The sequence below is a fragment of the Protomyctophum parallelum genome, assembly GCF_964188405.1.
Source record: "Protomyctophum parallelum genome assembly, chromosome: 6".
NCBI classification, from domain to species: domain Eukaryota; kingdom Metazoa; phylum Chordata; class Actinopteri; order Myctophiformes; family Myctophidae; genus Protomyctophum; species Protomyctophum parallelum.
In genome coordinates this window covers 14,157,550-14,172,485 of record NC_139701.1, presented here as the reverse complement: position 1 = coordinate 14,172,485, position 14,936 = coordinate 14,157,550, and the positions used below count along the sequence as shown (strand labels likewise).

Genomic DNA, 14,936 nt, shown 5'->3' with positions numbered 1-14,936 from the left:
TTCGTCTCTCAGAGTTATCTACGGATCTCCAATGGACCATTTCCTCTCGAGGAGACCCGACCGCCTGGGGAGCTTTGGCTATAAAACGCTGAATCCCGCAGATAAAGTAGGCTAGGCTATAACTATAGTCTATTGCCAGCCCATAACCCCATTGTGAACCCGGACATGTAACATTTTGAGTACACCAAAGACCAAAGTCTTATGTTAGAAATGTTGAGTATGTCTACAGCATGTAGAAACTGCCGGATGAACTTGCGTTTTTTGATGAATTGAACAATGTGGACCCTGTTGTAAACAAGTGTAATGCTTAATTGGGTCGTCCACTCACAGTTAACAGTCTTTGTATTGAGTTTGTGCTTAAAATGTACTGTAAATTCTACAAACTGTTAATAAATATTTCAATCAATCAATCAATCGTTGAGCAATTTTCATAATTGGCATATGTGACCATACCATTAACAACCTATAGAAGGCAAAAATAAATTCTCCAAATTTCATCGTGCTTTATGAGTTTATGTATAGCATGTTGAGGCTCTTTGTTGGTTCCAAACATTTCTACCTTATAGCCAACAAACCCACTGATGCACCTAGGGATTATGGATGTACGCAGATATAAGAAGTAGATTGTCCACAGGTTCATTGTCATTTTTGTTTGTATTTACTTTCCTTTAAAGTGCAGTGATGGTACATTACAAACAGCTCCTTCTGGCATTTGTCTCTTCTGTGTTGTCTGTCTGGTAAAACTGGTTTGTCCACCAGGTGCATGTCGCTCCCCAATCACCCAGGCCTACATTATGCTCTCAATCAATCAATTAGGTCTGGGGAGGCGTGCCCTTGGTGTCCAAACAGTGATTCAAATACATAACACATCAAACCAATACCCAATAATGCCAAATAATAACTACAACAATTGTGATAATAATAATACTAAATAGACATACAAAACAGTGAGGATGGCTTCTTTCTACATAGCATATGTGACATGTTAAACTAGGGGGAATCCATTCCAAGCATTAGTTTTGCAAAATAAAACGCTCCTTGGGCTATAAATGGCCAAATGTGCTGACATCATCACATTTGTGATTAAGGCAGCAAGGCTATGGCCGTTTTAGCCTAAGGATTGTTTTTTGTGCAAAACTAATGCTTGGAATGGATTCAGCATCATGAAAACCCCCTAGTTTGACATGTCACATACTACTTAAAGCATGATGAAATTGTCCCAGTGTGCGTTGCAAGTCCTCGCATTCGGGAAGAGCCCCCCCCCCCCCCCCCGTCCATCTCATAGATGTATTCTATTTTATTGATGTTGACATATGATCGAGTTTCTTAATGACCAACAACAGTTGTTGTATTGAGTTGTACTTGAAATGTACTGTAATTCTGCAAACTGTTAATAAATCAATCAATCAATCAATTGTTAAATAACAAGACTCTCTCCCAGTCTCCAAACAGAAAATACATTTCTGTTTGGAAAACACTTACAGTGGCACAGAACGTACCGCTGCGCAATGCATAGACAGGCGCCTAGCGTCCATATATGCAAATGTATGCCTGACCCCTCTAATTATGCAAATGACCCCTACATGCACCGTTGTCTCCTCCCACCGGGCCTGCTCCTAAACCAATGGGAGACTTGCCCATAAAATCCATAGTCTGAATGCCATAAAACCCATACTCTGAACGCTGCAACATGAAGCTGTGAGCTGAGGCAGTGGCTGTTCATAGAGCTTGCTGCAGCTGGCAATTATGACTGAGTCATTCCCTTTTTTCTTCTAGTGGTATTATTCCACAGAGCACCACAGGGAGAGGTCTGCAGTATCAAGAGAGATAACTACTTGTCTGAGGAACATTGAGAGATGGAGCAGGGACGTGAATTGTTTGATGCATCGATGAACTCTGTAGGAAAGTACAGGAAAGGTAAGTACAGTTTTGTTTTTTAAATTGTTGGTTTCCACGGACTACTGCAGAGAGTGATCCGTAATTAAAGACACACTTATTGTTCATTGATTTGATCAAATACATTTGCAGTGTAATTATTTTTGGCAGAGTGGTGGACAAAGTACTCGATGCAGAGTCTTTGACTTTATTTATTTGAGAGGGACAGTATGTCTTAATGGACAAGGCATTCAAATACAGTACAGTAAAGAATAAAGTACAGTTAGGGAAGCGGTGTAAATATAAAGGAGTCCACAGAACATAAAGCAAAAACAAGTACAATAAGATTGCAATGTACTGTATGCATAAACAGAATTAAACGTGAATAACATTCTAAAACAGGTGTGTTTTAAAATACAATACATATAGTATACTAAAAATGATGCTATCAAATATTACTCAAGTACAAGTACAATCCGCAAGGAAAGTGTTAATTCACTAATCATTGTATCACTTTGGCTGCATTACAGCTTCAATTTAGGGGAAAAATACCCACTAAATTGATGGCCCTTCAGTTAAGGTTACCCTTCAGTTTAGTTATCCGTGGTTGTAGAAGTGTACATGTTTTCCAGTGTTGGCTAACCCTATTGTGTACCTACTATGATTGGTTGGTCTTGTCTTGAAGGCTATGGCTTTGCAACAATCAATTATATCAGATAGTATGATTAACCACTTAAGACTTATTTGATACTAAATAAAAAGGGTCCACAATGCAGAGTCAGTGGTGTCACAATACCACTATTATTCAACATTGCCATGATTGATCTGCAACTAAACTAGTATGTATATCTCAAGACATCATGTCATGTTATTTTGCGTGGCGTCCTAATCCAAGGCAGTGTGGTTTGAACGGAGCCTCGTTTAGACTCCACACATGGCACTCTGTTTTTCCTCACTAAAAGAAGCAGCTACAAGCTAACGCTTCGCATCGCTTGTTGCCTTTAAGCTGTTCTACCAACTACCACGGTGTAGTGCGGATAGCTGAGCCTATCTACAAGCGCACAACACGACTCATCCACACCGCGTTGTGGCCTTGTATGTCGCCTACGTATGTTAGCCGTGCAACGAAACAGAGCTTCGTCATGTGGCGAAAGTATAGAGACTTAAGTAGTAACTTCCTTGTAATTACAACAAGGGAAACGGCACCAAGCCCACTCTGTCTTATTTATTTTAGAACAAATCTGTATACTATATACAAAAAGATTCTGCATTCATATATTTACATTTGAATTCATATTATTTTTCACCATTCAAATGTAATAATTAGACATATTTAACCTGATTCAACAGTATGATGAGTTCATATGCAGCTTATAACCAGTAACCACACACCCAGGGACCTACTTCTGAGAAAGCGATAGACACCCAAACTACAGTAGGAAATATTTTGTAGAGCTAACAATATGTGTATTTTCTTTTCTTAAAATAGCTCTATATTCTGATAGAATTAATTGCTTTCAGTGTTTTAGTAACAGGAGTGTCAATGTCTCTCCAGCTCTTTATTAAACGGAAAATGCATTTAAAAAAATGTTAACAAATCAGGATAGAGCACTTGGACAGGATACAGATTAAACAAGTGAAATTGGAAGTGATGACAAAATCATACAAAACTGGAACCGGAACACTTTATAATTGAATCTGATAAATTGGTACTCTCTCATGATTGGTTGAAATTTTGCAACCCACCTGAAGATTTTATTTTATTTTATTGAAGATGGAGAGATGGATGTTCTTCAACAAACACCCTACTATTAAGAATAGAGCCATAAAAAACCCTGCCTTGGATATGGCATCTCACACTTGAATAAAAACCAGACACAGACACTGTATGCTGCCAACAGGAGAAAGTCCTCCCAACTACCACATCACCAAAACAGAGGAAAGTGCAAGGGAACATGTCATTGTAATGATTTCTCTCATTTTATCTTTTGCCTCTGTGTGTAAAGAGGTTTCCCCTGAACAGCAGGAGAGGAGCCGCAGTCTGGCCAAGGAGGAACCATATGATCCACTTCAAAGAGCAATGGAGGCAGTGAAAAGTGATGATGATGATGATGATGATGATGATGAAGAAAACAGAGAGACTGAGCCTCTAGCCAGCATCTCAACTGAACACACAAAATCACAAGCTGATGTAGAGGACTGTGGATCACCACAACCAACTAGTGATGACCAGCTCCTCTCTCCTACCTCACACTGTTCTGAATCTGACACTGAAGGCGATGATGATGAGTGTGATGAAAACAGAGAGACGGAACCTTCAGCCAGCACCTCAACTGAACACATGAAAATACAATTTGATGTTGAGGACTGTGGATCACCAGAACCAACTAGTGATCACCAGCTCATATCTCCGATCTCACATTGTTCTGAATCTGACATAGTATCAGAAGACAGTGATAGTGAGTGGGATGAAACCAGAGAAGATCAGTCAGCTTTAAATACAAGGAAGTCACACAAGACACAAAACGTGGAAGGGACTCATCCAGGGAGCTTTATATGTACAGAGTGTGGTAAACGCTTTAGTCGAAAGTGTGTTCTGAAAACACACATGATGACTCATACAGCGGAAAAACCCTTTACTTGTACAGTTTGCAGCAAAAGCTTTACTCGTAATCACTCTTTGACAATACACATGAGAATCCATACAGGAGATAAAGTCTGTTTTTGTAGTGTTTGTGGCAAAGGCTTTCAATCAATAAAATATTTGAATAGTCACATGTTGATTCATACAGGAGAAAAACCCTTTAGTTGTAAATTGTGTGACAAACGTTTTCGCCACGATGGAACTCTTAAGAAGCACATGAGGACCCATACAGGAGAGAAACCCTTTATTTGTAGTGTTTGTGGCATAGCCTGTACTAGTTTGAAGACACACATGAGGACTCATACAGGACAGATACCCTTTATGTGTAGTGTTTGTGGCATAGCCTGTACTAATTTGACAACACACATGAGGATTCATACAGGAGAAAAACCCTTTGGTTGTAAATTGTGTGACAAAAGTTTTAGGCAGAGTGGACAGCTTAAGATGCACATGATGAAGCATACCGGGGAAAGAAGTAAACTGGAAATTTGCAAAGTTTGTGGCAAAAGCTTTATGCATCTGAAGCAACACATGAGGTTACATTCAGAGAGAGGAATGTATAGGTGTGCGGTGTGTGGGAAAGTCTTTGGTCAAATGAGTTATCTGAAAACTCACATGAAGAATCTTCACACAAGTCAGACTCCAGGTCGGACTCCCTGTCCATGTAGTTGTACAGTTTGTGGTAAAACTTTTCAAATTAAATCTAATTGTAAGAGACACATGGAATATCATATGAGGCGTCAATCAGGAAACCACTCCCCACGTCCCCAACCATTTATTTGTACAATTTGTGAAAAAAGATTTTCAGACAACTGTAATTTAAAGACCCACATGAAGATCCATACAAACAGTGAACTCTGTAGTTGTACCGTTTGTGGTAAAAGATTTACTCAGAAGAGGTATCTGGACGCACACATGATGGTTCATGTAACAGCGGGAGAATCCTTTACTTGTACAGTTTGTGAAAAAACCTTCAATCGCAAAGGAAGTCTGAAGACGCACATGCTGATTCATAACAGGGATAGTACAACATAATTAAACAATTAATAAAAGCTTTTCTCAGACACCCAAGTTGAAAACATTTCTCAACATGACTAAAGTAAATGAACATAATTTCAGTAGAAAATATTTAATTGCTCACCATGCTGTATCTAATTTCAGTTGTAACGGGTCCATATTGATCTGACTTTGTTATGGTTTTAGCTGGATTTGTTGTGATGTTTTGTACAGTATTAAAATGTGTGTATTTATTTACACATTTCTTGTCAGGTATGAATTAATTATTCCGCCCCCGCCACAGTTTTCAAGTGTTTGTATTTTATCTTGTCGATAGCTTGTTTTGACCAAAAAACGCAATCTGGGAAAAGAATCAGAGATGAATGTATTTTTCTAAATCTGATAACATTGACACGAATGGAGAGTTTTCACTTCCGGTTCATTTCCGGTTGTCTTAGCAACCTAGAATCATTCATATGTTGGTGAAGAGTGCTCTCTAGTGTAATCACTGAAAACACGCAATTGACGTCCTGTGATGTCTATGGCAGTCAATGTATTTCAATCTAATAAAGCTATAGGGAGAGATAAGCGCCAGATTGTGCACAGATGTAGCCAGGGCATGCTCCAATCCAATGATTTAGCTAGGGCGCCCGACCCGGTGATCCATATATATAAGGCAAACATTTCTAAATTTCATTATGCTTTAAGTAGCATGTGACATGTTAAACTAGGGGATTTTCATGATGAACCAAGTATTAGTTTTTCACAACAAACAATCCTTGGGCTAAGTTCGGCCATAGCCAGATGCCCAAATGTGCTGACCTCATCAAATCTATGGAAGTCTATGGAAGTGGCCTATATAAGGTTCAAGTGGGTATAAGGTTCTAAATGATAGTTATACCCTATTATTTAATAATGTTACCTAATGTACTGTCATGATTATTAATATGGATTATTAATAATCCATATTGACCTATAGGCCTACCATTAGGTTAGACAGCCTACAAAAACATGCTCTCTCATTTGTGTTCATAAAGATAGCCTAGCAGGAATAGGCAGAGGTTCATCGTTGGCATCCAGGGAGTGTGTGTGCAAAGTTTGGCATGGATCGGCCTCATGGTGGCGCTATAACAGGCCGTTGAGGAATATTTGGGGCAGAGGTTCGTCGTTTGCATCTACTGTATAAAAACATAGTTCATGTACTGTAGCATCAAAATCATTTCAACCACTATCCATTTTTATACATTGGCTATATTCAAAATGATCAAACTTACAGCGTGTCAATTGTTCCACACTGCGAGCTTATATCTGCTATTTTAGATTTTTAATAATAATAAAATAAACAATCAAAACATTTGTGGAAGCTTTCAATAATTTAGAAAAAAAATCTCTTTTCTGGGTCCTTGGCACAAAATGCTCTGAGAACTACTGTGATATATAACTCACTAATTTATGTCATATAGATACTGACATCACAGATGCCTCACAGGTTGGTCACATGAAGTCCCATGTGGATCCAGACATCCACAGTTATAGTTATGTCATTATTTTACCCCTCAACACAGATCTCTTTGCCGAAATATCAGATATACAAGTTCACCTGATGTGTTCACCACGTTAGCACACCCACCCCTACTTGGTCTAGCACAGTGACATCACTGATTGTGTCACCCACTGCATAAATAGGAAGTGTCTGGGAGCACTGTTTAGTATTTTTGATATTAGTTTTTTATTTTCCTGTCGAGATGGACAAGGAATATCATGGTGGTGAGAACTGGGACGGTTCAGAGAGTGTTATGGAGCATGACGATAGTAATGTTGAAGGAGAAAAGCAACGGAAAATCCAAGATTGTCTTCAGAAGTTCTCTAGTAGAGATTACGTAATGGAGCCTGCCGTCTTCAACACCCTGGAAACGTACTTCAGAGCAGGGGGTTCTCAGGACCATGTCACCCAGCTCCTGTCTGAGAACTACACCGTCCTGGCGCGGACTGTCAACCTGCTGGCAGGGTGGCTCGTCCAGATGGACGTGGACCAAAGCGAGGTGGAGGAGCGAGTGGGGAATCATCTCAAGCGTCTTCTGATGAAGCACTTTGACCCTCAGAAGGCAGACTCGATCTTCAAAGACCACCCGAGCAGAGAGATACCCGTGTGGCTTAAACAAATGATAGCCCACACTACCTGGAGAGACCTCTTCTACAAGCTGGCCGAGGCTCACCCAGACTGCCTCATGCTCAACCTCACGGTTAAGCTCATTTCAGACGCGGGGTACCAGGGCGAGATCACCAGCGTGACGACGGCGTGTCAGCAGCTGGAGGTCTTCTTCGGGGTGCTGAGGACCTCACTGGCCACGCTGCTCGACGAAGGAGAAGACGAGCTGGAGAAGAACCTTCCGGGATTCGCGGAAATGGTGTGCCACGGTGAGCACACGTACCTTTTTGCCCAGGCCATGATGTCGGTCCTCTCGCGGGAGGAACAGGGTGGGTCGACCATGCGTAGGATTAGCCAGGAGGTGCAGAGGTCAGCACATCAGATGGGCCACGACGCCAGTCAGATAACCCTGGCGTTGGGTACAGCGGCCGCATACCCACGAGCGTGCCAAGCCATGGGGGCCATGCTGTCCAGAGGAGCTCTTAATCCCGCAGACATCACTGTCCTTTACAAGATGTTCAGCAGCGAGGATGATCTGCCGCCTCCAGTGGAACTGATACGAGTCCCTGCCTTCTTGGACCTCTTCATGCAGTCCCTCTTTAAGCCCAGCTCAAAGATCAACCAGGACCATAAGCACAAGTACATTTACATCTTGGCCTATGCTGCCACCGTGGTTGAGACGTGGAAGAAAAACGAGAGAGTCAAGATCAGTAAGAATGAGCTGGAGTCCACTTCTGAAGCCATAAGGAAGGTCCATAACTTATGTTGTAAGGAGAACAAAGGCACTACGGAACTGGTGGCCGAACTCAGCCACTTGTACGAGCGCATCCTGTTTCCAGTGGTTGCCGTGGGGGTTCTGAAGTGGGTAGACTGGACCGTGTCCGAGCCGTCCTACTTTCACCTCCAGACAGACCACACTCCAGTTCACTTGGCGCTGCTGGATGAGATATGCATCCACCACGAGCTGCTGCATCCACAGGTCCTCCAGCTGCTCGTCAAGCTGTTCGAAGCTCAACATTCCCAGCTGGACGACATCGAGCAGCTGGAGCTGAAGAAAACGCTGCTGGATCGCATGGTTCACCTGCTGAGACGCGGCTACGTTCTGCCCGTCGTACGTTACATCCGCAAGTGTCTGGAGAAGCTCATCACGGACATCTCTCTCATTCGATACTTTGTCACCGAGGTGTTGGATGTCATTCTTCCTCCATACACGTACGATTTTGTGAAGCTCTTCCTGCCTATCCTGGAGAATGACAGCATTGCAGGCACAATTCCCATAGAAGGAAGGCATGACCCTGTTGCCGAATTCATAGCTCATTACAAGGATCATAATCAATCAATGATTAATTGACTTGGGAAGGACAGTTTGACATAGAGCCACAAAGTCATGAGAAATATTATTCTATTTTCTGCTGGACATTCTTGATTTTTATGGTGAAAGGAGCCATCAAGAGGGTGTGTGTGTATATATCTAGGGCTAATTTCACGGACAGATAGATCAGCACCAATTGTCTTTTGCAGGCTGCGAGTTGGCCAAGACTATGAATCTTAAACTTTTTCATAATGTTACTTTATTACTTTTATAATAATAAGTGAATATCGTTCAGATACTTCATACAGTCACCCCAATCCCAAAGCTATGTGTGTCTGTTATCTGGGGGTAATCTTAATAAAACTAGTGGACCGATCAGCACTGCATTTGTTGTGTACGCTGGGACCCTATTTTTGTCAGTGCTAATCCCCTTATCCCTAAACTTCTTCGCCTTTTTGACTATTTCAAAAACCTTTTTGACCACAGTGCGTCCACACTCTGACTTATTTATGGTGCCTTACCTGTTGAAATCACATTGTAAAAATCACACCTGTGTGAAGTGAGGGGCGCTATTATATTAAAGTCGATTAGGTGATTAGGTGATGTAATGGTGATGCAAAACAAACAGTGCAAACTCAAACATTAAATGCCATTAACAATAAAGAGACAATGACCCTTCATTGTCAATGCGTTTACAAAACAAACATTGAACTAAAGACAAACATTAAACCTGTGTATAGGAGGGACTAGCTCCCCTAAACAATAAAGGTAATGGGTTGCACACACCAAGACTGTGTTTTTAGTTTTTGCATGATGGAATGACGTTTCGGCTCCCACGGTTGTCCAGAACCGGCCCAAAAAGGCCTCTGCCTGGGCTGTGGACATAGTCCGGCAGTCGAGGTGGACGGGTGGAAAATTTGGTATATAGTCTTTTATTGGCCTAAAATATTGTCTAAAATACATATATTCATGAATCCACTTGCTGACCGGCTGTTTATTGGGCAAGTTTTTATAGGTGTTTGTGACCCTATCATTAGCATCCTATGGCAGACACAAATGTCAAAATTTCCTTTTGCTTTAAGTAGCATGTAACATGTCAAACTAGGGGGTTTTCAGGATTCTGAATCCATTCCAAGCATTAGTTTTGCACAAAATACATTCCTTGGGCTAAAAACAGCCCAAAATGTGCTGACCTCGTCACATTGTTCATGACGTCTATGGCCGTTTTTAGCCCAAGGAGTGTTTGTGCAAATCTAATGTTTGGAATGGATTCAGAATCATAGAAAACCCCCTGGTTTGACATGTCGCATGCTAAGCATAAGGAAAGTTTGACATTTGACCATTTTGCCTGCCATAGGATGTTAATGGAAAAAGCCCAATACTAACAGCCGGTCAGCAAGTGGATTCATGAATGTATGTATATAGACAATATTTTAGGCCAAAAAAAAAAAAAAAAGACTATACCAAATTTCCCACTTTAAACAAAAGAAGCCCGTCGGCTGCCGGACTAACAGGCGTCAGGGCCCCTGCCCAGGATCCATATATGGAGCTGGCCTGCTCAGACATCATTCTGATGTCTACATAGACTCCATATTTGGGCATGCCTGACAAAGAACTATATGTATATATATATATATATATATGGACATAAAACACAGACATAATATGGGGGGGCATGCATTTCCAACTTGCATCGTTCCAAGTAGGCCAGTGCCCAACAGGCACCGCTCTAGTATACAATACTCGTTAGATTGTCCCGTTTCACCACTTTAATGTCTAAAATATTAAATCTATTTTCAAAAGATTTATATTTGAAAACTTGAGAAATAACTTGATAAATTCCTCCCCATTGTTGGAACAGATTCGGCTCCAATTGAAAATGGAGGACCCTGCTGTAAACAAGTCTTAGTGCTTCACTGCTTTTATCCTCATAGCAGCTTTGTATTGACCTTTTGAACTGTACCCAGGCCATTCTACAAACTGAATGTTGTGCTTTTCGAAGACGCACCCCATTTGTGGGTGTGCATTTCCCCCTAGTGGACACATCATGCTACTGTAGCACATTTAATGTATTTGGAAAGGGTCTTATTTTCACAGTGTGCTCCCATTCACCAAAAGATAAGTGAGTGGGCTATAATGGGAAAAATAAATAGGCTTGATGGTGAATCTTTCATTATTGAAATAGTTTAAAAAAAACTGGCTCACACACATACCCTCTAGTCTATAGGGTGGCATTTTGCCCCATGTATGGGGATTTCCCAGTGTGGGGCAATAGATGCCTCCATCAAGTAATTATATGCAAGGTTCCCAGTGCCCACTTAGTACCAATGTTTATAGAATTTATATCAAAATGTTAACCGTCTCAAGACACTTTCTGAAGGGGTAATAAATCAGTCATCTGTGAATCTGAAGATTTCAGTTTATTAAGCCATCTTGACAAAGTATTTAGATCAGTTCAGTACATGTGATCCTCCTCTTCAATGCGGTCCGTCTTAATTGTGGTGTCTGGGGTAAGCAGAGGGAACATTATTTGTACAAAATAGTTTAATACATTTAAAAGAATCATGAATAGGTCTAGAATCAGAGCTGCTCCTCAGCTTCTGGTGGTGTAAGTTGTTCCCAAACTTTTTAGCTCAAGACCCAAAAGAGAAATTAGACGTTTGCCTGGGACTACTAGTGATATAATAGCCAATCTACAATCTCACAACACTGTGAAGATCTGCCATTTACACCACTTCTTAATTATATATTTTTATTTAATTTATGGAATGTCTTTTTGTTTGGCGTTTACTCGAGTTGTGACCTCAAAATAATTGGTCTGTGACCCACAAATGGGTACTTACTACTTGGTACTACTGTTTGGCATTTTGTTAAAAGGTTAAAGTGTTTGTTCAATAACAGGGGGCCAACAGTCTCAGTAAACAGATTATAAATCTCATTACAAGTTCGGTATTCAAAATGTACTTCAGCAAAAGTACAAAAGTATTGGCATCAAAATATACTTAACATACCAAAAGTAGGCTACTTTATGCAGAATGCTCACCACAAAGTTTTCAAACTCAGATCTACAAGCTCACAATGCGACGTGTTGCGAGCTTGTACTGCATATCGGCCATTTTCAAATTGCCAAAAGTCTATCTATAAATTATAGGTTTGAAGTGGTTTTGAATTGTAATAATCAAAATCTACAAAATGACAAGTTAAAGTTTTCAAAGAACAGTGAAGACAATATGTAGAGGGTTAAAGTATTGGCACACCTTGGAAGAGACGGAGGAGTACTATCCCCATAGTAGTCCCTCAGGAGATCCTGTACGAAGTTCTTCTTGGCAGTCTCCCGGGCACGCTTCCGGTACCCTGCCTCCGTCGAGGCCCCAGACTCACTATAGTACGTGGCCGCTCCCGTTCTATCGGCCTCTCTCAGTTCCTGTTGAAGGGCACTATAGTAATAGATGCTGAAAAGGGCCATGTGCAGAAGCTGAAAACACAATGAAGATCTGGAGTTAGAAAGGCTCAGACCAGAAAATGTGACCTTATCAGTACAAAGTATATATTTGATGATGTGAAGTAGATAGATAAGGATTTGAGGGCCCCTTTCAAGAGCTATTGTGGGGCACATCACACTACCCTTTTCTTTAGTCGTCTGATAGGTTTGCTCATTGTTGGGTCGAACTGGGCAAACGGTTCCGCCAGACCAAGAAGTTCCCGTTATTTGGCTTACGTTAGGGTGTACCAAGTATAATTCAGGCATCATCTTCTTGGACATTGAGTAAAAGTCAGTCTCACTTGAGCCAAATGCGAACGAAAATAAAAGCCTGGGTACTGAGGCTACACTTTCTGAAACCACTGCAAGTAAGAGTTCACTGGCAAATGGGGAACAGCAGACAATAAAGACTGAATCTGATGATTCAGACTGAGAGTAGGCTAAATGATTCTAATCAGTCAGTCCACCCTTGTTGAAATGTGCTATATATGCCTTCCTTAGAGTTCACCCCAAAAATGACTTATTTTCTATCAATTACACACCCCATTAAGCCTTGAATTCATGGGGGTTTTAGTTTGTCGCATTCATAAGCCAATAATTTTATGACCGGCAAAGAGTCTCCGGTACGTATGGGGCCCATACGACAACGGAGTACGAAAATATCCGTTTTATTAAAGATTGAGTATGTGTAGCCTGGGCCTAAATGAAACATTAAACGCCATTGAAGGGAAAATCTACGTCATATGTAAACGAGCAAATCGGCTGACCAATCATGGGAGCATCTAATGTCCGCCAACCTAAATTGATGTAGGATGACAAGAGCGCCCCTCATTTCACACGGGTGTGATTTTTAGCTTGGCTTGGGCTCACTTGACGATACATGTCCTTTTAAGGTTCTGATGTGTTCATTGCTAGCATTACAAATAGTGTGAATAGGCTTTTGTTACAATAGATCCAGCCACTTACCCCATGATTTTCATTAGTCATAGTATGTAGATCTTGTAGGTGTGCTTTAATTGATCTGAGTTCATCGAAAATAAACTGGACAGCCTGATTGGGATGACGACGGGTTGGATCTTCCACATCGTCGATAGCCGTAGCTTCCACATGGCCAGCAGTTTCGTCAACAACACGATATGGAAGTGGTCCCCAGTACCCATGTAACGTTGGAAGCTCGTCTGTGTTTCATACAGAGGAGTAATGGAATTAGAATGTTTACCAAAGGAAAAATTGTGGATTGTTAGATCAGATGTAAAACTTCGACAATGTCAAAGAGACATTGAGTGAAACTTGTCATTATGTTTTTCCTTTTTTCCCCTCATGTGCAAAAGAATCAGAAAAATAATTGTTAATTAAAATACAGATTCATGGGATCTGGCATTCCTATTTTGGGCCTATGTAGGTGAATATTTTAAGACCTTTCAAATTAAAACATTTTCAAAAAATACAAAGAATCTACAAGTTCACAATGTGTCACAGTGGTGAATTGTAAGCTTGTAGATCGGCCATCTTTAAGTAGCCAAATAGACAGACAGCAGGGCTGTATTTGACCCAATAAAATCTACTGAATGAATGTCTCTGAACGTAGGCTACCTGAGCCTGCTGGTGCTGCTGCAACAATGCGGTACTGGACCAGAAGGACCAGTATGGACATGGATACCAGCAAACACAGCTGCATCTAGTAACAGTTCATAATGTAGAAAAGATTATTATTTTAAGAGGAGAATCATGAATGAATGGCTACAGAAATGAGATGGCATATGACTTAATGTCTTGGTGTATTCTTCTTTACCATCAAATGCTAAAGTACAATCAACCGAAGTTCACTGAAAGAACAGTAGGCCTAGGCTATAAAAGAAAACGGAAATGGACTCACTGTTCAAACTTAAGTGTTGTGTTTATCCTGTTGGCTGGTTGCTGAATCCCAAATCAGGAGGAGTACAGAATGAGGAGCTGGATTTATAATAAACACTCAACAGAAACTAAAAACAGGAGCAGTTATTGAATTGACTATACTTTGTAATGCTTTAAGTCAATATAAATGTCATATGTTGTGGGGTGAGAGCTAGTTATTTATCCCTTCTCCCTACTCTCAATTTATGTGATGTCCCCCTAATCACCCATATTCAGGACAGCTGAGCTGAGCTGAGACACCTGGCAACTGGCTGATTAACCTTGAGTCACCACTTGCAGACATGCTGCCCCCCATTTCATCACTTCCATTTTCACTTTATCATTATCCTGTACATTTGTATAGACTCATTTCCAGACAATATTATGTCACAACCTGTTTGCATGCTCAGGTCGGGGGCAATAGAAAGTACCAATCGCTACAATTTTGTTATTATGCAATGTAGAAGTAGGCCATGTAGAAGTTGTGCTCATAGTTACTCAACAACTTTTTTTCTTCTTTTTATTTTACAATTTCTATCCCACGATTTTGTAACCCGTTTTTCACCCCTGTGTCAATTATCGAATG

At 40.8% G+C, this 14,936-nt stretch overlaps 2 protein-coding genes across 2 annotated transcripts; one reads left to right on the top strand and one right to left on the bottom strand.

The window, feature by feature from the left end:
• Window positions 1–7,260: 7,260 nt before the first annotated feature.
• LOC310859855 (negative elongation factor C/D-like) lies at window positions 7,261–9,015 on the top strand (the record flags this gene model as incomplete). The annotated part of the gene is made up of 1 exon (XM_083766622.1): window positions 7,261–9,015. One exon carries the CDS (start codon window positions 7,261–7,263, stop codon window positions 9,013–9,015), a length of 1,755 nt encoding a protein of 584 aa, XP_083622748.1.
• A 2,446-nt stretch (window positions 9,016–11,461) lies between these two features.
• On the bottom strand, window positions 11,462–14,495 carry LOC310860980 (uncharacterized protein). The gene is made up of 5 exons (XM_083768208.1): window positions 14,334–14,495; window positions 14,051–14,135; window positions 13,424–13,635; window positions 12,234–12,451; window positions 11,462–11,481 (listed from the first exon to the last, which is right to left on the bottom strand). Exons 2-5 carry the CDS (start codon window positions 14,133–14,135, stop codon window positions 11,469–11,471), a joined length of 528 nt encoding a protein of 175 aa, XP_083624334.1. The 5' UTR covers window positions 14,334–14,495; the 3' UTR covers window positions 11,462–11,468.
• Between the last annotated feature and the right edge of the window lie 441 nt (window positions 14,496–14,936).